General features: G+C 37.7%; 2 protein-coding genes across 2 annotated transcripts in view; both read right to left on the minus strand.

Moving 5' to 3' along the window:
* Window positions 1-22,894, minus strand: part of CDK14 (cyclin dependent kinase 14) — a 721,193-nt gene that overhangs the window by 640,064 nt on the left and 58,235 nt on the right. The gene's annotated exons all lie outside the window — the stretch shown is intronic.
* Window positions 640-22,894, minus strand: part of PTTG1IP2 (PTTG1IP family member 2) — a 34,020-nt gene continuing 11,765 nt past the window's right edge. Inside the window, exons 4-8 of the mRNA XM_072784256.1 lie at window positions 20,929-21,022; window positions 19,520-19,633; window positions 15,991-16,052; window positions 14,106-14,166; window positions 640-1,052 (exon numbers count right to left, since the gene is read on the minus strand). Of these exons, the coding sequence (XP_072640357.1) occupies window positions 14,149-14,166; window positions 15,991-16,052; window positions 19,520-19,633; window positions 20,929-21,022 (288 nt within the window). The 3' untranslated portion in view covers window positions 640-1,052; window positions 14,106-14,148. The remainder of the gene's footprint in view (window positions 1,053-14,105; window positions 14,167-15,990; window positions 16,053-19,519; window positions 19,634-20,928; window positions 21,023-22,894) is intronic.

A 22,894-nucleotide genomic window follows, 5' to 3' on the forward strand; every position in this document is an offset into this window, starting at 1 on the left:
AATCCAGTGCAAGAGCTGTCTTGCGCCACCTCAACTTAGACAAATTTGGTTTCTCCTGGCTCAAGTAATTCTAGTCTTGACATCCTGGAGGGAAATGTCTAAATATATAGAATCAAGCTTTATTCACCCCCATTATGACAATGGATCATTTTCTTCATAATTTTTGGTGTCAAATGATCCTCCCTTCCCTGTCAAAGTTAACTAAAGCCGTATTAGTTTTATATCAAAGTACTGTAAATAGCAACAATATCAAATATAAATTTATGCTTCATCTTCCAAATTTTGCCTAAAAGACAGAAGTTAAAAAAAAAAAGTTGGTGAAACACAAACATACCTATTAATTAACATATCAAAACATTAATGAATTTTAATGAAGAAACTACCTGGTACTGAAACAAGCCTAGCCTAATTTTGTTCTATTAAAAAGGATACTCTAGTATTTTCTTTAAATTGTGAAGAGTTTTCACCTCCTTTATTTTAAAGTACCTACAGCATTAAAAATTTGTTGTCATTAATCCACCCAACATGCCATCAACACATTAGTATTAATGATATCAATCATTACCTCAGATTTGCTATTCTAGGGAAGATTTTGAATAGCAGAGCAGGGTTTTTATGTAATAATAAATACAAACAAAATTAGAATTTGAGTGTTTATTGTCTGGTAACACTGATTAGAAAACAGCAATGTCATATATAACCACAGGGTTTGGCCTCCAATCCCTGTGCCATATTTAAAATTACATGTTGGGAGCTTGAATGTTCTATATTTATACCACTTTATGTTCCAAGGAAAGAACATTAAGAATGTAAAGCTATCCAGGAAGGAGATTATTCAGAAGTTTTTAAAAAGTTTTAAATTAACCATAAAATCTTGTCTCAAGAGCTGTTTCAACCCTTATGATCTCAAATTACAGAACAAGTCATAATGTAAAAGTAATGAAATACTCTACAAAAATGTTCGATAGGGTTTAAAATTTTAACTTAAGGGAATTTGAAAGTTCAATCATTTTCAAAGAGGCTGTAAGGATGATTAAAATCCCGAGGGAAGCCTGAAAGAAAAAGGACACAGTCATTATTGAAAATATAATGTTAACTCTCAGGTTTCATGTTTAGACTAGAAAGCTTAAGTTCAAGGCCTTTACACCAATTTTTATAGAAATGTAATGTTTTCCAACTCATGATCCATCCACTGAAAAGCTGTGCATGGCTAATAATGATGATCAATTCAATTTTATTTTTTATTTTTAATTTATTTATGATAGTCACAGAGAGAGAGAGAGAGAGATTGGCAGAGACATAGGCAGAGGAAGAAGCAGGCTCCATGCACCGGGAGCCTGATGTGGGATTCGATCCTGGGTCTCCAGGATCGCACCCTGGGCCAAAGGCAGGCGCCAAACTGCTGTGCCACCCAGGGATCCCTGATCAACTCAATTTAATCACACATGCGTGCGGGGCTAAATTGGAAATGAAAAGCTTCTTCTATTACCAAAACTAACTAAATGATTGATTTCTTTCTGCTGACATGAAAGGAAAAGAGTTGAATGTTTGTGAAGGATAGCATTGATGCACCCTGCCCAAAGGTCAGAGAGCTTGGTCAGCACAAATATTCCCAGAAAAGGTTCAACCTGGCAAAAAAGAAACCCTCTATTCCAAAAGGCCACCACGTCAGCTTGACTTTTTGTCTGCTATGAGAAAAATTCTGTCAAGGTTGGGTACTGTGAGGCAGCAGCTGCTCTATAGCATGGTACCCTCTCAAAGAGAACAGTTTCTCATACGCATCATGCAGCCCCTCCACCTCAGACTATTTCTTGCCTTCTCTGACACCATTCTTAGCCACAATCCCTTGACTTGGGTGTTCCATCTCAAATACCTACTTCCCAGCATTTAACACATGCTTATTAAACCCAGCTGAAAATCATACACTCCCAGTCAAGTCTAGTCCAACCCAAACTCTAATGGTCTATAAATGCCCACATTATCTGATCCTTGCCTCTGTCTCTAGCCCAACCCCTTGCTCATTCAAGCCACACCAGACTTCAATTTCTCCAAACCCAAGCTCTATCTCATCCCAGTCTTCCCCTGGTAATGTTACTTCCCTCTGTCTTACTCCTGGCTAACTCCCTCTCATACTTCTGTCTTCTGGCCCTTCCTATTTATCTCAAGCAGTTTCCCCACCCCCCATTTCAGTCCCTTCTTTTCTTCCCAGGAATATAATTATATTCCTTTGTTCCTCACTTTTTTTTTTTTTTTTGTATCCATGCTGGGATCATTGTCTTTCTTTTTTTTTTTCCAGCTTTACTTAGATAAAATTGACATATAACATTGTATAAATTTAAGGTGTGCAATGTGTTGATTTGATAGCTATATATTACAAAATGATTACCATCAGAGCCTTAGCTAATACCTCCATCAACTCACATAATTACCATTTCTTTTTTGTGTGAGAACATTTTAGTTCTGCACTCTTAGCAACTTTCAAGTACATAATATAGTACTATTAGCTATAATCACTATGCCATACATTAGATCCTCAGAACATATTCATTTCTTTCTTTAAAGATTTTATTTATTTACTGGAGAGAGAGAGAGAGAGAGAGAGAACATGAGCAGGGGGGAAGGGCAGAAGGAGAGGGAAGCAGATTCCCCCACTGAGCAGGGAGCCCAATGCAGGGCTCCATCTCAGAACCCTGAGATCATGACCTGAGCCAAAGGGAGACACTTAACTGACTGAGCCACCCAGGCACCCCAGAACTTACTTATTTCTTAACTGAAATGTGTACCCTTTGACCAACATCTCCCATTTCCCTCCAATATTGTCTGTTTTATACACAACATATCCCCAATGCCTGGCACAAAGCAAAAATGCAATAAATGGTTATTCAGTCAGATCCATCCTACCTTGACCTGTTTTCTAACACCTTTCTTCTTATCAGAATCAGAGCAAAATGAACTCATCATTTACTCAGCTGTATTTCTATCACTGAAGTCAACATGTATACCTACTACATGCCAGAAACTGTAAGGTGCTGCCAGGCAGCTATTATTTACTGAGCATTTATTACATGCCAGACACTGCTATAAGCACCTCATATGTTATTTCATTGTATCGCCACCATTATGGAAACAAGCAATTATTTTTATCCCTATTTTAAAGATGAGAAACCTGGGACATAGAGAGGTTTTAATGTGCCCACAACATCCTAAATAGTTAGTGACAGAGCTGACATTCTTTATTGAATAAAGCACAATTTCCATTTTCTGATAAGTACCAGCAGAGAAGGGAGAGGAAAGTGATACAGAGATTCCAGGGGGAATGGTAACATTTGCTGAAGGGAGACCAGGAAAATTTGGTTGAATGTGAAGGTGAGATTTGAAAAAACGTTAGAGTTTTGACAAATGAATACCAGGAACTGGTGCAAGAGACCCTTATCAGAAAGAAAATAGTGAGAACAAAGATACAGGGAAAAGAGATACTAAGTGTGCACAGGAAATAGAGATAGTAGAGTTTTTACATGCTGTCCCATTTTTTGAACCCAAATAGGGAAAGTCCTTGCCTTATTGTTGAGAATTTATCTGTGGTTGAAAAAGGAGTGAAAATGTAATCAAGATTTTAAAATGGTATTAATTTTGGACTTATTCTCTTAAGTTTTTGGTAATCTTCCCAGTTAATTATCTATTTCTGTTGGCTAGTCTCTCAGCAACTGGATTTCAAGTTTCTTGAGGGCAGCCACCATAGGCACCATATCTTACACTTTTGTCAGAGGGGTTGAAAATATCAGTGGACACAAGGAAAAGTCAGAGAAGACTAGAGAGTGACTATGCACTACACATAAGTGATATCAATGATATGTTGATAAAATATCACTAAATTTTAGGGATAAAAGGCACAGTATAGGCAATATAGTCAATGGTTCTGTAATAGCACTGTATGATGACAGATAGAGGCCACCCTTGTGGTGAGCACAACATAATGTATAGAGTTGTCAAACCACTGTGTGGTACACCTAAAACTAATGTAACATTGTGTGTCAACCATACTTCAATTAAAAATGTTTTAATTAAGAAAAAATAAAATTAATTTATTCTGTATTTGGGTTATTAAAAAATAGTTAACCTATGAGTCATTAAAAACCAGTAAATTTCTTTGATAAGGAGTACTTATAAAAATTTCTCTGCATCAGTTATTCACATAGAACAGTGGAGAGTCTCATCTAAAACTTTATTAATGTGGTTACCATAAATCCCTCTCAGTGAAAAACTCTACTCAGCATTTGCTCTTTATGTTCCCTGCCTGTGGCTTTCTATAATCAAAGTTCTTAGCTGAAGAAATTTAAATAACCTTTTTTCTTCTTTTTTTTATTTTTTTAAAATTTATTTATGATAGTCACACACACAGAGAGAGAGAGAGAGAGAGAGAGGCAGAGACACAGGCAGAGGGAGAAGCAGGCTCCATGCACCGGGAGCCCGACGTGAGATTCGATCCCAGGTCTCCAGGATCGCGCCCTGGGCCAAAGGCAGGCGCTAAACCGCTGCGCCACCCAGGGATCCCCCTTTTTTCTTCTTATAGTAAAAAGCAATTACTTTCAATTCCCTTTACATAGTTCCACCATACTCCTATTAGAACATTGATCTAAAGTCCCAAACAACTGAATACAACACAGACACACACAGGCACACACACACAGTATTAACACTTGCATTAGGTAGGAAAAAGCTGAGTAGAAAGTGTGCTGTCATGCTCCCGTATACATTCTTTTGAATGCACATAATTTGTTTCCATTTTATTTATTCACTCTAGAGAGCCCAACATCTAACTTCATTTTACAAGTCCTGGCACTAGAAAACTGTGCTACAAAATCATAAGGAGCCATTTGCCTTTTTTTTTTTTAAGTTGATGTGTATGATAAATGGGATTCTGAAAGCTATAGAAATTTAGAGTTTTCACAATACCTTAAAAAGCATCTAATCAAGGGAAGACCAACTTAGACACAGTATTCCCTCACCCTTCCAGAGTATAGATATTGCTAATAATCCCAGTGTTCTTTCCCACTGAGCCTGGGCATTGCTCAGATTCCTTCTCTACATCATGCTCCAGGCAACCTCTATCCTGTAAGGTGAACTATTTCTTGTGCATGACCCTTCCCATAGGATAGAGAATGTATCCTGCAACTTAAGGCACTTTAGAATGCTATCATCTATTTTCAGCTACCATATTGCCTAGTACTTAGCAAATTGCTCTTCAGTATTCTGAAACATCTTAATAGTATAAAAACATCACTGCAGTTTACTAAGCAGACTATGTTTATGGACAACTCTTGACTGTGCCGTGCATGTGGTGCTCTTGACTGCCCTTTTCTACACCTTAGCATTACTATATCCTGGTTTGCTCACTGTGTGAGTTGCTCCTTCATCTTCTTACCATATCCTAGATTAAGGCCATCCTGGAGGATCCATCCTTGCCCTTCTGTTTTCCTGACACCCTCCACAGTCAGTTTCATCTACACACATGGCTTCATATAGACTGTTTCCTCATTTAGATCTCCAGCTCAAATTCCCCTTAAGCCACACCCATTCTCCCAACTCTTTTTTTAAAAGTTGTATTTAAGTACTCTCTACACCCAACATGGGGCTCAAACTCATGACCCCGAGATCAAGAGTCCCACGGCCCTCCAACTGAGCCAGCCAGGCATCCTGCCCCCCCATGCTCCCAACTTTCTTTTTTTAAAAGATTTTATCTACCTATTCATGAGACACACATACAGAGAGAGAGAGAGAGAGAGAGAGAAACAGAGAGAGAGAGAGAGGCAGAGACACAGGCAGAGGGAGAAGCAGGCTCCATGCAGGGAGCCTGATATGGGACTCCATCCAGGGACTCCAGGATCATGCCCTGGGCCAAAGGCAGGCACTAAACCACTGAGCCACCCAGGCCAGCTGTCCCATGCTCCTAACTCTTGACTGAAGTTTCCACATGCTTGTCTTGCTATTACCACAAATTCAATGTGAAAATTTCACCCTTCTCACCAAAACTTGCTTGCCCTCCCTCCTGTTTTCCTGTATTAATAGCATCATCATCTTCCAATCAACCAAGTTAGAAACCTTGAGGTCTCCTTCACTTCCTCCTTCTCACAACTTCTAAATGATCACTAGGACTTGTAGATTTTAATCTGAAATGCTATTCAAATCTGTCCCCTTTTCCCAATTTCCAGCACCCTTGTTTGAGATTTCGTCTGTGCCCACTTTAGCACCTGGCACTCTCCTGCTATCTAATCTTCCTGCCTGAAATCTCTCCTCTCTAAACTATCCACCCATCCTATCTCCCTGTTCTCCCATTAATACCATCATCAAGGTATGTTTCCTTACAAATGTGATTATTTCCCTACCTTTGCTACAAAGTACCTCTACATTCCTTCAAAGTAAAGTCAGTGTCTCCTACTACCTTTAAAATAAAGCTCAGATTCCTAAGTGTGTATTTTAGGGTTTTCCACAAATAAGGATAAGGTGCCTTTCTCATCAAAGTGTCATGATTAAAACCTCAGGCCCTGGAGCCAGATACTCCAGCTTGGTGATATTAAGCAGGACTCTGGCACACACCAGTGCAGAATGAGAGGTCCTGAGGGAGGCATCTGACTGAGGGATGAGGGGTGAGCAGGGGCGGAATACACTGCTCACCAAGATGTGTCTCAGCACAGTACTGCTACAGGTTTAGATAAAGTGGCATCATTTTCTATTTCACATATAGGTAATACAAGGGCTCCGTTTCCTTACGTATAAAATGGTGCTAATAGTAAGACGTCTCAGGGGGTAGTTGTGAAGATTTAGTGAATTAGTACTTATAAATCCCTTAGAACAGTGCCAGGCACACGGTAAGTCCCCAATAACTGTCAGCTATGCATCCCACACCTTCCCTGTTCCTTATACTTTAAATAAATTATAGGATTTACTATTTTACTCACATATAATCTGTGCTTTTCACTATCATGACCTTCATTGCTCCTTCTGCTTCCTCTTCCAAGAATTCTCTCCTCCCTAACAGCTCCAATCTCTGCTTGTAGATATGCTGTTCACCCTCAGACGCAGCTGAGCTGCCACAATAGCCACCATGTAGGAGTACTTGATCCTGCAAACGCAGGTTCTCTAGGCTTTAACTTAACATTCAAGCACCTAGGGACCCCTATTATGGAAAGTACTATATTTTATATCATGGAAACTTATACTTATCCAAAGGTCTTATCTTCTTTAAAAGGTTTTGAAGTGCCTCAAGTTACCTTCTAAGCTTCCTTTATATGTCCCCAAGTGCCTACAGAATTACAGTGACATTATAGGCTTATAATATGCAATAACAGAACCATTTATTGAGTACCTACTATGTGGTAGGTACTAAAAAAAGTGATTTACATATTGTATTTAAGTTATTTCTCCCACAACTTTTATAGTGTTATTATTTCCCTTTTAGATAGGAAGACTTAGTATTTAAATAATTTGCTTGGTTTTAAACAGCTAACATGTGATGGGCAGAGAGTAGAACCCAGAAACTTGCTGGTTTGGGGACTAGACTTTCTATTTGATGGTGGTATCTTGCCTGGCTCTTTCCCCTGCTCAGGAGCTACCATATGTTGATTGTGTATTATATTCCAGGAGCTTTTCCTATATTATTCTTAAGCTTCCTTGCAAAATGATTATTATTCCTATATGCATGAGGAAATCAAAGCTCAGAGATGTTATTTACCTTAGATCTCACAGCTAATAAATTCCAGATGTAACTTTTAAACCTCACTGCCTAAGTCTCATGCCCCTCTCACCAAAAAAAAAAAAAAAAAAAAAGCACTTGTCACATTTTAGGAGGAGTCCCCTGAGAAAAAAAAACTACTGCCTTTATAATAATAATAATTTTTATTTTATTAGTCACAGGGTTTCATTTATGTAGTTCTATTTCATTTACACATCCTTCTGATAGAACCATCACTGTATACACTTATAGAAAAATGTGTTATTCCTGCATTATATTTTATCAACTTCTTTCTTTACATATTGAGACTACATAATCCTATAAATAACTTGGCCAAAAAAAAAGAGCTTGTTCTTCCAAGAATTTTATGGGAGATTCACATTAAAATATTCTTTATATTGGAAAGATGAAAGTTATTGATATAAAATAATTGTTTATATAAATAACACTAGGTGAGGAATCTGTTGAGGGATCTATATTTAGTACTTGTCTTTTTTTTTTAAGATTTTGTTTATTCATAAGAGACACACAGAGAGAGGCAGAGACATAGGCAGAGGGAGAAGCAGGCTCCATGCAGGGAGCCCGAAGTGGGACTTGATTCCGGGACTCCAGGACCACGCCCTGGCCAAAGGCAGGCGCTAAACCGCTGAGCCACCCAGGGATCCCCAGTACTTGTCTTAATTAATTTCACCAGATCATTATGTTTTGCCTCGTACTTCTATTGCGTTCAGCTTGGAAGGGCAACATAAAATATATCTAAAGAAGTAAGTAGGTACTGATATAAATACTAAAGTGAATCTGAACTAAATGCCATGCATAAAGAGAAGAGAGGGAAAAGGAAAGATGCAGGATCAGAATCAACCATTAGATCTTAAAGGAATACAAGAACATAATTTTGAAAAGGAAATATTAGGGGGTGGTGATTTTACTAGAAATTGCCTGACTTATTTATGAAAAAAACAATACTCAATACCGAATTAACATGCATGCAATAATTACCAAGATGACTAAAAAATACTTAAAATGCAGATATTATTTAATATCACATGACTTGAATGTCATTATTCAATTTTGCCAATGCTCACTATTTTTTTTTTTAAGATTTCATTTATTTATTCCTGAGAGACACAAACAGGGAGAGAGAGAGGCAGAGGGAAAAGCCAGTTCCATGCAGAGAGCCTGACGTGGGACTCATCCCGGGTCTCCAGAATCAGGCCCTGGGCTGAAGGCGGCAATAAACCACTGAGCCACCCGGGCTGCCCAATGCTCAGTATTTGATGGGGAAAAACCTATTGGTTTTGAGGGTGAAAAATGCAGGTGAACGTTGGAAATTAATAACAAAATCTTCCGGGGATCCCTGGGTGGCGCAGCGGTTTGGCGCCTGCCTTTGGCCCAGGGCGCGATCCTGGAGACCCGGGATCGAATCCCACATCGGGCTCCCGGTGCATGGAGCCTGCTTCTCCCTCTGCCTGTGTCTCTGCCTCTCTCTCTCTCTCTCTCTGTGACTATGATAAATAAATCAAAATTTAAAAAAATATATAAAAAAATAAATAAAATCTTAAAAAAAAAACAAAATCTTCCCAAGCAACGAAATACCTCCAAAAGAGTATCCCTCTATTATAAAAATACTAGTTTCTAGAGCTCCTAGAGGATTCTGAGTAAAACTAGACATACTTGCAATGCATTATAAATGTGTAATTACCATTTAAATGGAGGGAGAAAAACTGGTGAGTGAAAGGAGAAAAAGGCATTTTCTTACAGCCAACCAGACACTGGCATTTCAGGCAACGATCATCTAATCTACAGTCAGGTTAACAAAGCTATTGTCATTCTGCCACTCACCCGCAGCCTTTTAACTGTCGCTCTCTTCCACCAGAAGGAAACACAGGTTAATAAGTCTTTCTCCTTGATTATCAGTCACAATTTGCTCATTAGGCTCTCCTACGCCTAATATGTAGTTCAACAGTGTATGTTTCCCAAAAGACAGCTAAGAGACAAAGACTTCACCTGATTCTCTCTTTTTAATTACTTGGGCACCCAAATGAAATTCTGAAGCAAATCTCTATTGGCTGTACAACTGTGATTGTTAGGATCATCTCTTCTCTCCTACAGTCCAATGAAGGCTTTCCTTAATAACATCCCTGTTTGTGGATTTGGCCAGGTGGTACCTTAGATGTGAAAAATACTGCCTTATTCCAAAAAGGCACTGAACATCCTTTTCAAATAAGTTTAAAATGTGTCACATAGATTTCAAAACTCCGGAAAAGTACCAAATGTGTTTTTATCAGATAGCTGCATAATAAAGTATAGAAGGGTAAAAGATTTGTCAAAAATCACACAAATTAAGTGAAAAGATCCCTTCCCTATCACACGTGTATTCCAGAAGTCTAATCTATTCCTTTGGGTTGCTGCTACATTTCTTATCATGAGATTAGCTACTTCTTATGATGTGTTTGTCAAAACCCATTTGGATTTATCAGGATGGCACATGGTTGGATTAATCATTGCTTCTATCTCAAAAAACTGATTATTTCCAAAGCAAGCATATAAATCTGAAGCATGAAGAACTTAGGAAATCATGAAGTGAAAGGCTGTGCATAATCAACCATGTGACAGAAGTGATGGGATTATGAGTTACATGTGGCTACTTTATTCTAGCTTTCTCTTTGTATCTTCCTTTGGCTATTTTACTTGGTATCTTTAACAGAAATTGTCACAGTGGTGCCAGGGTGGCTCAGTTAAGTGTCTGACTCTTGATTTTGGCTCAGGTCATGGTCTCGGGGTCATGAGAAAGAGCCCCCCTGTCGGGCTCCACACTAAGCATGGAGCCTGCTAAAGATTTTCTCTCCTTCTCCTCCCCACTAGAATGCATACTCTCTCTCTCAAAAAAAAATTGGGGATCCCTGGGTGGCTCAGCGGTTTAGCGCCTACCTTTGGCTCAGGGATGATGCTGGGGTCCCGGGATCAGGTCCCACATTGGGCTCCCTGTGTGGGGCCTGCTTCTCTTCTGCCTGTGTTTCTGCCTCTGTGTGTGTGTGTGTGTGTCATGAAAAAATAAAATCTTTAAAAAAACAATTGTCACAAATCAGTGTAACAAGTCAAACATTAGTTAGCCACTAGAATGCATACTCTCTCTCTCTCCACTAGAATGCATACTCTCTCCTCCCCACCTCCTCCCCACTAGAATGCATACTCCTCCCCACTAGAATGCATGCTCTCTCTCTCTCAAAAAAAATTGGGGATCCCTGGGTGGCTCAGCGGTTTAGCGCCTGCCTTTGGCTCAGGGCATGATCCTGGGGTCCCGGGATCAGGTCCCACATTGGGCTCCCTGTGTGGGGCCTGCTTCTCTTCTGCCTGTGTCTCTGCCTCTGTGTGTGTGTGTGTGTGTGTGTGTCTCATGAAAAAATAAAATCTTTAAAAAAACAATTGTCACAAATCAGTGTAACAAGTCAAACATTAGTTAGCCATTCAATGGTCTTTTTTTGTCATCTAAACCAGAGGTCCACAAATGATGAATCATAGACCAAATCTGTCCCTCTGAATGTTTTTGTAAATAAAATCTTATTGGGACATAGTCATATAGTCATGTAAATTTGTTTATGCATTGTCTATGGCTGATTTTGCACAATGATAGCAAAGTTGAGTAGATGATAAGGCCCCAAAGCCTAAAATATTTACTATCTGGCCTTTTATAGAAAGTATTTGCTATTCTGTGATCTAACTGTTGCATCTCACAGTGTTCTAGAAGGAAATTACACTCTCCAGCCACAGTCTACTCCCCTACTCTCTGTCCCTTTAGATCTGCTTGTTTCTACTTCCCTGAGACATCCCATTTCTCAATTACCTTCTTTTTCTAGCAAATCTACCATCATCAGTTTACATATCTTTCTCTTCTCAGTTACTATCACAACCAAATCCACTCCAAAATTTATTTAACCTGAAAATAAAGCTGGTCACATTGATCCAACTTCTGCATTAGGTCAAATCCATATCATCATCATCATCATCATCAGTTCAATAACAATGGAAAGATAGAATTAAAAGAAGTGTAACTATTTACTTAGGCTGTAAAGAAATCATTAAAGTGGTAAAGGAGGATTCTGCCCTTAATGAGCAGTAGAATATTTCAAAATTCTGTCTTCCCAGCATCATTATTCTTAGTATCCCCCCAAATCAATGACAACTGCTGTGGTAGATGCTATGGTGCACTGCCCAGACCTCCCTTTCAGAAGGCATTCATTCTTCCAATTGCCAGGCTCTTTTAAAAGGAGTTGCCTAGGGATCCCTGGGTGGCGCAGTGGTTTAGCGCCTGCCTTTGGCCCAGGGCACGATCCTGGAGACCCAGGATCGAATCCCACGTCGGGCTCCTGGTGCATGGAGCCTGCTTCTCCCTCTGCCTATGTCTCTGCCTCTCTCTCTCTGTGTGACTATCATAAATAAATAAAAATTAAAAAATAAATAAAAGGAGTTGCCTAGGGCAGCCCAGGTGGCTCAGCAGTTTAGCGCAGCCTTCAGCCCAGGGCCTGATCCTGGAGACCCGAATCAAGTCCCACATTGGGTTCCCTGCATGGAGCCTCCTTCTCCCTCTGCCTGTGTCTCTGCCTCTCTCTCTCTCTGTGTCTCTCATGAATAAATAAATAAAATCTTAAAAATAAATAAATAAAGGGAGTTGCCTCACTCAATGTTAAGCCTCTTTTGGAGAGCATCCCACATCTAATGATGGTTGATGTAGGGGTTTGGGTTCCTTTGCCTCAATTAGGGAGGCCATCCAGGTTCCAGAGTTCAATAAGATTGTCCCAGGCTTCTGTAGTGACCATATGACAATTCAACTGTTCCCCTGCCCAAGTCCATTTATCTCTCTCTTACAGGTGTTATTCCTACAAGCGTTTCCCCAATAAAGTCCTGCAGGCCAATCTCTGCCTCAGAGCCTATTTACCAGGGAACCCAATTTAAGACAGCTGCTTTCTTCCAATGCTTTCTCATCTCCTTCTCATCACCCAAATGAAAGCTTCCTTAGTTCCAGTCTTTATGTCTGTCTCCTCATTGTCCTGGGATCTAACGAGCCTGGTTAATTCCTTTTCTCTCAATAGAATTCACTATCTTTCCTTTAAGTTTCTAATTAGATATGAAAAAGAATCTGTAAGTAGTTCAACAATTTGTGCTAGTATGTTTTAATGCCTGTTCTAAGATTTTAAAGTGTTGCCATACAGAGGTTTTGGACTAGAATATCAGGTCTAATTTTTAAAATGTTTCACTGTTTTATTTTTTAGCAGAATATCTAAACACAAAGCATTAAAAATCATGTCTTCTACATTATGCACTTAAAAAGTCTTTATATGAAAAAAAAAAGTCTTTATATGATCATAATAGGGTCAACTGTATAGTGAAAGCTTTTCTGCAAAAAATTTTCCCCTGCAATAGCATTTGATTCAAAGTGAAATGCTTACATGCAAAAGTTAGACAACAACACAACATGAGAAGACATAAAACATTTTAAAACAATCTTATTATCATCAAGTTCCTCTTTTATGAGTCTGCTTCTGGAAGGAAGGAAGGAAGGAAGGAAGGAAGGAAGGAAGGAAGGAGGGAGGGAAGGAAGGAAGGTGGGAAGGAAGGAAGGGAGGGAAGGAAGGAGAAAGAAAAGAAAGAAAGAAAAAGAGAAGAAAGAAAGAGGAAGAAAGGCAAGAGAAGGAAGGAGAGGGGCAGGGAGGGATAGGTAGAGGGGGGGAAAACCAAGTTGAAAGAAAATCAAGAGGAAATCATTGTAAATTCATTAACTTCTTTGCATACCACACACACACACACACACACACACACACACACACACACCAAGCCAAATTAGTAACTGTTTCCATTCACGTGACAGTCCCAAGCTCTTCATAATCCAATATGCTGGAGATGTTAAGAGGGTCCTAACACTGGACCTTTGCATATTGAGTTATAAGTGCCAAGATTCTGTTACTACTCTAGTAACATTGGTGGTAATAGCAGTAACAATGTCAGGGAAAGTTCTAATGATTTTACCTGTAAAATCTCATTTTGTCCTCAGAGCTACCCAATGATTTAGTCACTATTATTAGCTAATATTAACAAATGACTAAACTAGTGCATAGATAGATTAAGTTAGTTATCCAATATGACATACTTAGTCAACAAAACCCAGATTTCAATCAGGGCAGCCTGACTGAGGAGCTGTTATATCTCCTTTTTCTGCTGCCTTCTATTGCATGTTTTAAGCATTGAAAATCCCTTTCATTTTACAGATTTGGTTTCCATTCACTTTCTTAATAATTCTGATTACATTTCTTAAAAGTTGCTTAATAGGAGGAGGGAAAAGGCATGCAGACAATTCATGCAATAAAACCGGGAATCCTACCGTTGAAGAAGCCCTCTTTTTCTCTCTGGAAGAGCTTTTTCAGTTATCTATTCATCATATCCTATGAAAAAAAGATAATCAATTTACCCTTTCAAAGTCTTTCTGAAAAGTCAACGATGACTTACCTAACTAAAAATGCTAAACACAAAATATTTGTAAATAACAATATGAACTCTATTCTGAGATTTTAATATTACTGTGATTTTAACATTTAGGGCTCCAAGAGACTTAGGGTCCTACCAACTTGGGTATGAATTTAACCAAAAGGAAAGGGTCAAGTATTTGGTGGTGACCACAAGACTAGTCTCCAGTGACAGAACACCTGTGGATGCTCAATGAATCCATAATCCCAGCAAATCATTCTCTGAATTCACTTGCTAGAGAAGTATAGACCAAGGACCAAGAGGGGGGATATTACTACTACCCCTGGAAAATAACTGTGGGTGAGGAGCATCATGGTCAAATAACACAGTGTATGTTTTTCAGATTCCTTATTTTCCAATTCCACAAATCAGAAGCCTTCTATGTCTCAAATAAATGCTCATTAGACTACCACATGCAAATAGGTTACCAGTAACTCCCCAATTTGTAAATCCAAAGTACACCCATGAATCTCTCTCATTCCATATTCAGGCCCTCCTCTTTTGATCTCTCTGACACTACTGTCTTCCCATTTTTCCATCTTCAATTCCTTTTGAAGAATCCTGTCTCCTTTATTCAACCCTTTAATACAAGCATTCCCCCAGGGTTTGCAGTTTATTCACTTGGGCGGAAAATAATCCTGCCTTGTGAATTTGATTACATTGTATTCCCTACAAAGAATCTAGTATAACTAATTGTTCTCAATCTGTGAATAGATAACTGTTTCTACCAAAATAAATAAATACCCAACCCTGTGCTCCTTTCAAAGCATTTCTCCCCACAGTTTTCTGTGAATCAGTTTTAAATGGAGGGAGAAAAACTGAAACACAGAGCTATTCTCTGTAGTCCTCCGGTTAGATTTCAACCCCAGGGAACAGCAATCACCCTGCACTTCAGCTCCCCAACTCAAATAGCTTTGTGGAACAGCTCAGGATTGTGTTACCACCAAAACAATTTCTACATAAGATCTGGGAGTTGGCAATGGAATGTGTATGCGCTTGACAGGTCATCCCTACCCCCACTAGGTTTACCCTGCTTCTTGTTCAGATTTAGTATTATGTCCTAGAGGGTCAGAGCAGCACAATAACCTGGATGCCTCTCTAAAGTTATTATTAATGGTAATCATAAAGCACTTTGTAGTAGTCATATTTCAATTACAAAGCACTTTCCTTAGTCATATTCTGATCTAAAATTTTATGGTCCAATTATCCAGGTAAAAGGAGGTGGAGAGGGTATACAGCTCTGACTACAGTTGGGGTTCTAAGATCCAGGCCTAGGTAGCAGGGGAGTGGGAGGACCTGCCTAAGAGCTATGCATGATGAGCTGAAGGAAGCCAAGATTTGGATATTTTTTTAAGTAAGTGAAAATTTAAATAATCAAGTTGAGCAGAGTAGACAGAGGGTCAGTCAACTAGGTAAGATAAAGTAAATCAATTCCTCAAGGCGAAGGTCATCTTCTGTTTAACTGCTTTTGTGGAATAGGAGTTGGAGGAACTGGGAAAGCTATTAATATTCAATTTGGGTTGGAAATTTTTACCTCTTCTCTATCAACATTGTGATTTTACCCATCCTAGACTAACTATTGAGGTTATAAAAATGTGTCAGAAATTAGAATGAAGAAACCTACTATCATGTTTCCTACTCATACTTTAATTTTGATGCCTGGAAAAAAAGTAAGGGCAAAACTTTCATCTGTGGGTTACTAGGAGTCTGGGACATCCCATCAAGGAAAGAAAAACACTTGCCAACAGCAGTCCCACGGTGAACAAAAATTGAGTGTGGTCTTCCAGCAATACAGACTTGAGCTCTGTGTTCAAAATGATGATGAACTTAGAATTAATGAGGTTTAGGTTCAGAATAGTTAAGGTTATAATTGAAATTACAGTTGACCCTTAAACAGCATGGGAGTTAGAGGTGCCAACCACATGGTTGAAAATTTCGTGTGTAACTTTTGACTCTCCTAAAACTTAACTACTAACTTTGACCAGAAGCCTTACTGATAACATAAATAGTTGATTAACACATATTATGCTTGTTATATGTATTATATACTTTACTCTAACAATACAGTGAGCTAAAGAAAATATTATTAAGAAAATCATAAGAAAGAAAAATACATTTACAGTACGGTCCTGCATTGATTGAAAAACTCTGCATATAAGTATGCTTACACAATTCAAACCTATGTTGTTCAAAGGTCAACTGTATTTCATTAGACTGCATTTATGCAATTTTTTATAACTATTACTTTATTAAATTAAATTCTCCTTTTAGTTATCTACCAGGAGAATTTTAATGTTTGATTAAGAAAAACACAAGTGGAATATCAATGAAAATATCAATAAGTTAGCTATAGAATTAGCAATTACTTGTTTAATTGTCTGTGTCCCCTTAGTAGGATATAAGCTCCATGAAGGTGAGGATTGGGATCTTTTTTAGTGGCAACAACATTGCCTAGCACATAATAAATGCTCAATAAATATTTGCTGAAATAGATGAGAGTCAAGGAGGCACCATGTACAGTAGCAGTTAAAAATTTATATTCTCTAACATTTGGAACTTTTATTTTTTAATTCTTTTAAGATTTTATTTATTCCTGAGAAACACAGAGAGAGGCAGAGACACAGGCAGAGGGAGAAGCAGGCTCCCTGTGGGATGTGGGATTAGATCCAAGGACCCTGGAATCATGACCTGAGCCAAAGGCAGATGCTCAACTACTGAGCCACTCAGGTGCCCCTATTTGGAACTTTTAAAAAGTGCTTTAATTTTTAAATCATATCTACTGAATGACATGAATATTAAATCAAATGTAGTAATCAATATTTGGATGCTCCATTAGTCAGTCATTCAAAGGTATTTTTAAAATGAAAGATGGATGTTTCTAGAATGCAACCAGGATTTTTGGATTATGAAGTGTAATAAGTCCTTAGTAAGACAAATTCCTCTAACAGAATACAGTGTTCATTGAATTAACAAGATCTAGAAGATCTCTAAAAGAAATTGAAAAAGAAGAGATGGTGGGTAAATAGCAGAGCTAACCAGAACTGAGTATAATTGTTAGACCATATTCCTTCGAAACTGCATACAAAAGAAACTTTAGTAATGTATATTTGGTCAAGTCCCTACTCTCTTGTGGGCATAATTTGTCACTTAGCACTATACATAAAAGGGATGACACTTTAAAGATGCCAGAATCCTGGGAAGAAAATATAAAAAAGAAAAGAACAATGTATTTGCCACAGCTTCTTACCACACATGAAATATACCCTATTGGTTCTTCCTTCTGGACATATTTTTGTTCTAGGGGTAAAGAAATTATCTTCGGTCTAATCTTTTCTTTTATTCTTACTTGTTAATGAGGAAAAGATATAAAGTCTCAGATCCCAAAAATATGAAGTCCTAGATAAAGTAGAGGTCTCATATAAACAAACAAAACATGTGGCTAATCTTTATCTTTTTATTGGCATATTTTTCCTTACAGATGAGCCTATTGGTGTGCACCTACCTTATACCTTTCTTGGGAAAGGTGTACAATATAAGGAAAGAAAATAATACCATATTGGGCTAAAGGAAAATGGAGATAAACACATTTCTCAACATGTATGGACTATGGAAACACTTTGCATCTCTTCTGTATTTTCTGTGAACTCCTTTTGGAAAAGTTGCTTGAGAATATACTCCAGTAAAAGGAAAATAAAGAATTGTAAAAAGAAGATACAGGATATAAACAATTCTTTTAGCTCAGTAGAGCACTGAAAAGAAACTAATTTTTATAAATAGAATAAAAACTCAGAAGACTTTTAGAAGTGCTAGAAGATAAAAATGAGAATATTTTTCTGAATACTAAGATGAATGATTACAGTGATGGGAATAAATATATATGTCTGTCCTTGACAGGAAATAATGAAGATAATTTAAAACCATAGAAAATGTAAAAATTCTGTAAGAAAGTCACAATTAAAGATGAAACAAGGGCAGCCCCGGTGGCTTCAGTGGTTTAGCGCCGCCTTCAGTCCAGGGCCTGATCCTGGAGACCCAGGATCAAGTCCCACGTCAGGCTCCCTACATGGAACCTGCTTCTCCCTCTGCCTGTATCTCTGCCTCTCTCTCTCTTTTTCTCCCTCTCTGTGTCTCATGGATAAGTAAATAAAATCTTAAAAAAAAATAAAGATGAAACAAGATGAAATGTAGCATGATTCTGGGAAATGTAAAGAAAGAAAAGAGAATCTATTTGATCAGACACTAGATGATTCTCTTTCAAGTAATACAACTTATGACATTGAATTACATTTCCTATTTTCAGCTTGGTCTTTACTGAACAATATTTATATGATCATGATATTTTAAAATTATTTTTATTATTTTTAAAAGTTTAGACTCAAACTATAGAGTAAGCACTTCAAGATATCAAGATATAGTTACAGAACAGAATTTAAACATTATATACTTGATAAGGTCAAATGACTGAGAAAGCTTACAGAGTTTGATAGAGGGAGGAGAGAAGTATAGGGTTCCACATTTTTTTTTAAGATTTTATTTATTTATTTATTCATGAGAGACACACACACACACAGAGGCAGAGACACAGGCAGAGGGAGAAGCAGGCTCTATGCAGGGAGCCTGACATGGGACTCGATCCCGGGTCTCCAGGATCATACCCCAGGCTGCAAGCATCACTAAACCACTGTGCCACCAGGGCTGCCTGGTTCCACATTTTCTTATTTAAATAATGGGAGAAGAACTGATGTATATAGAGACAGAGCACTAAACAGATTACACCCAGTAACCAAGTCAATCAGGTTGAAACAATAAGCAACAGAAGAAATATTAGGTATCTTAAGAGCTAAGAATGAAAACCATAGTTAAAATCTAACAATAACAAAATGATAATACTCATGAAGAGCAAAATAACAACAGAAGAAAATAGATAGTGCAAGATAAATTTTCAGTGTTCATGCTGGGGAGTCAGGAGATAACATCTGAAGTTAGTAAATCATGAGAAGGAGCCATAACCATGTTGTTCAAATATACGAAGTAACCAAGAGTAGAACTACATTAGAATCATACTAGAGGGATTAGCATGGGGAGGAGGTGTCAGAGGTAGGGCATGGGCAAGTTAAACTTTCCTTTTCATTCTGTAATCTTCTGTTACATTCTAAACTTTTTCCCTTGTCATATAGATATGTGATTTTTATTACATAAAAAAGGTAAAACATGTCCCAGTAACTAGCTTAGTATTCTCTTCAGTGGTATTATCCCCAAGTGCATTCTTACTAAGGAGAAAATGAACATACTCCTGCAGGTAATAGTGATAGATGCAGCAATACCAAATGAGTACAGCAATTAATATTATGACGAGTAGAAGCATCAGGAATCCAAACATGTCAACTGAAATGCATGAAAAGAAATATATTTTTAAGTTAATAGAAGAGCAATAATTTCTTGTATTTTTTTATCTTTTTAGTATCATGCAGTTTGATTTTTAAATATAAATTAACAGGTAATGGAAAAATGGTATAACATACCTCATCACATACTCCAATAAAACTACCATTAATACAACAATCACTAACATTAGAAAAGAATCTGAGCTACTCTCCAGATTGGTAAATTATTAGGCCACTGATTTATTTTTTTTTTTCCTTTATTTTCTCTTTTAACTCATTCCAAGGCAGTATCTCAACAGAAAACAGAAGCCCCTTACATTGCTGCTTCTGTAAAGATGTATGCAGATAGCAGGAGAGGTTGGTTGTTTGAGTTCAGGAACTCCTTATCAAAGAGACAACAAATGCTTGCTTGGAGAGCAGATTTCTAGCATTTGGAAATTCCTCCCCCCGCCCATCTTGCCCTAGTGTACATCTGTAAAATGAAGCTACAAGGGCAGAATGTGAAATGGAAACCAAACTTTCCATTCATACTGAATATATGAACTGTTAATTGTTTATAAGCTCTTTGCTACAATAAATTATGATTTAAACATACCTGATAGTACCTAAAAAACAAGGACTTAAGGGCAAAATTCATGTTTTTTCACTTCAACGAAGAGACAGAAATTCTAGATTGGGTTTTCTCATCTAGCGAGGGCTCACCTGAAAAGCTTTTTGTTTCACTTTTTGAAAACTCCTTAAAAGATTCTAGTCCATTTCCCTGCTTTGGTAAGCACTTTATAACATACTAAAAACACAACATTATACATCTAAAGATGATTAAAATTTATCCAGTCCTAGGGAGTCACTGTTCTGAATGGTAAGTGTCAGCATAGAATATTAGTTGAGGAAATGCAAGTTATAGTAATGTTATTGGGCTCAATATATCCTCAGCCCAGGACTAATGTATAATAAACTCCGGGAGTACCTAAAACATAAAACACAAACCTCATTTCACTGGGTGATGGTTATCATACATTAGAGTGTGTTAGAGCTAAAATTTAAAGTACTCAGTAACTGGTATGGTAAAGTACTCACCAATCAGAATGAATGTTAATCTAGCCTGAACCAAAACTGGCCAGAAACAACCAGTATCAGCGTGCATCCAGGGAAATACCAATGAGCAGATTTTTTTTCAGATTTATTTTTAATAAACCAAATATAATAATTTACAATCCTCCAAATATAGTGAAATACAGGATTTACAAGTTAACTGAAAAATATAAGTACATAAAAATTCAAATAAGGACAACTCACCTTTACAGTTTAGCCAAAATACAGAACTGAACTGACACCCGAAATATGGAAAACACATTTTTTTGCAAGCCCTTTCTTCACTGCACCAAAAACACTATATTTGGAAAGAAAAAAAATACAAGCAACATCCAAATATAATAACCACAGACAGCCCCAGTAAGTGTTTAGTACTAGTTCCATAAGTGTCAATAAATAACAGCTTATCATCATTATTTTTATTATTATTTTATTATTATTATGATGATGATTTGTAGTAAATGCTGTTGGTGGCCTGCCCACCAGATCCTCTTTATCAGGCCCACAGATGCAATGGGTGTTGTTGCCAATGATACAAACTGCCCTTCTCCTTGAATTGTACTTGGTAGATGGGGACCTTATTGCCCATGAGGTTACATCCCCCTCTGCCAGTAACTGGAACATGGGGTTCCAATCAGTGGGCATCCTTGCCTCAAGGGAGGGACAACTCTGCTATGTCATTTTTTGTCAGGCCAAGTGTAGACTTCAGCTGAGGTCACATTTTTTCTTGGCTATTGTCTTTTTCTTGCCCCGAGTCCCTTATCCCATTGAATTTTGCTAAAGAGCAATCATTCAAGAAATCACATGTACCTGAATCCCTTTCTCAGGCTCTATGTTTAGAAGACTAAACCTGAGACATTATTTCACAGAGTAGTCATAACAACTTCAGTAGATAGGGTTTCTCTGTCTCTCTTTCTCTTTCTCTGTCTCTCTTCAATACTCGTTCCCATTCCCCTTGTCTATAGCACTCCTTCCTCTGGGGAGATCTCCTCTGTTACATGTAGGGTTTGTGGAGCTGTCAATCAGCTGTGCCTCATGCCCCTCTCCTTCTGCTCATTGGTGTACAGATAATCATGTGAAAAATAGGAAAAGTTATTCTACATCGCTTGTTGAAGTAGCAAAAGGAAGGTACAAAGGTAGAAACCACTGTGGGAGATATGACTAGAATCTGGAAAAGTACAAAAATAATAAAATAAAAATAAGGACAGACAGGTAAAAATATCACAAAAATAGGGCCTACCAATGTGACAGGCATCATTCTAAGCCCTTTAACATATTAACTCATTTCATCCTTCTGGTAACTCTGTGTGCTAGAAAAAAAATATGCCCACTTTATAGATAAGGATAAGGTACAGAACAGTCAAATGACTCACATAAGGTCACACATCTAATGAACAGAGGAGCTTGAATTCAAAACTTTGTTGGCATCCTTAACATTCCAATGTTGTCTCACATTGACTCGTTCTCAACAGATGGGTTTTTCTCTAACTTATAGACAAAAGTAGAGGCTCCAGGGGCAAACTTTACTCCACAAACTGATAAAATTTCTGTCATTCTTCCTCATCCTTATCCATTCTTTTCTTCTCTTCCTTGAAGGAAGAATAATATTTCCTTAAATTCCTCTGTAATTCTATTTTGGATCTTGACCATATACATTTTTGGATTGTAACTCATATCATATAAACTGTTTGCATATTTACTTTCCTCCCATTCTCAGTTCCCTGAGGACAGAGTGCATGTTTTATTCATCTTTGCATCTCTAACAACCTCACACATTTCCCAGCACATGACAGTTTTTGATAACTATTGATTTGAATTAACACTTCAGCCATTATAATATATTAGAAGTCATTGAATTATATTTAATATACTCTATAATATAAGAAGGTAGAGAATTTTATCTTAAAATATTTACAGACATAACCATTATTCAATTCTGGGCATTTGATTATTTGAGTGTCATTTTTAATATAGTCCCAGTACCTCACAGAAGTTAACTAAAGGATAATTCCATACGGTCAATACAGAATTAGGGTGTCATCTTTTGGAAAAAGATCCCCTCCCCTCTCAGACTTTCACTGACAGTGTCTGCCACCTCCCCAGAGGGAATGCCAGAATTTATAAATGGCAATTCATGAAGCTACCAAGAACATTTGAATTCTTAACACTA

The sequence above is a fragment of the Canis lupus genome, chromosome 18 (genome assembly GCF_048164855.1).
Source record: "Canis lupus baileyi chromosome 18, mCanLup2.hap1, whole genome shotgun sequence".
NCBI classification, from domain to species: Eukaryota; Metazoa; Chordata; class Mammalia; order Carnivora; family Canidae; genus Canis; species Canis lupus.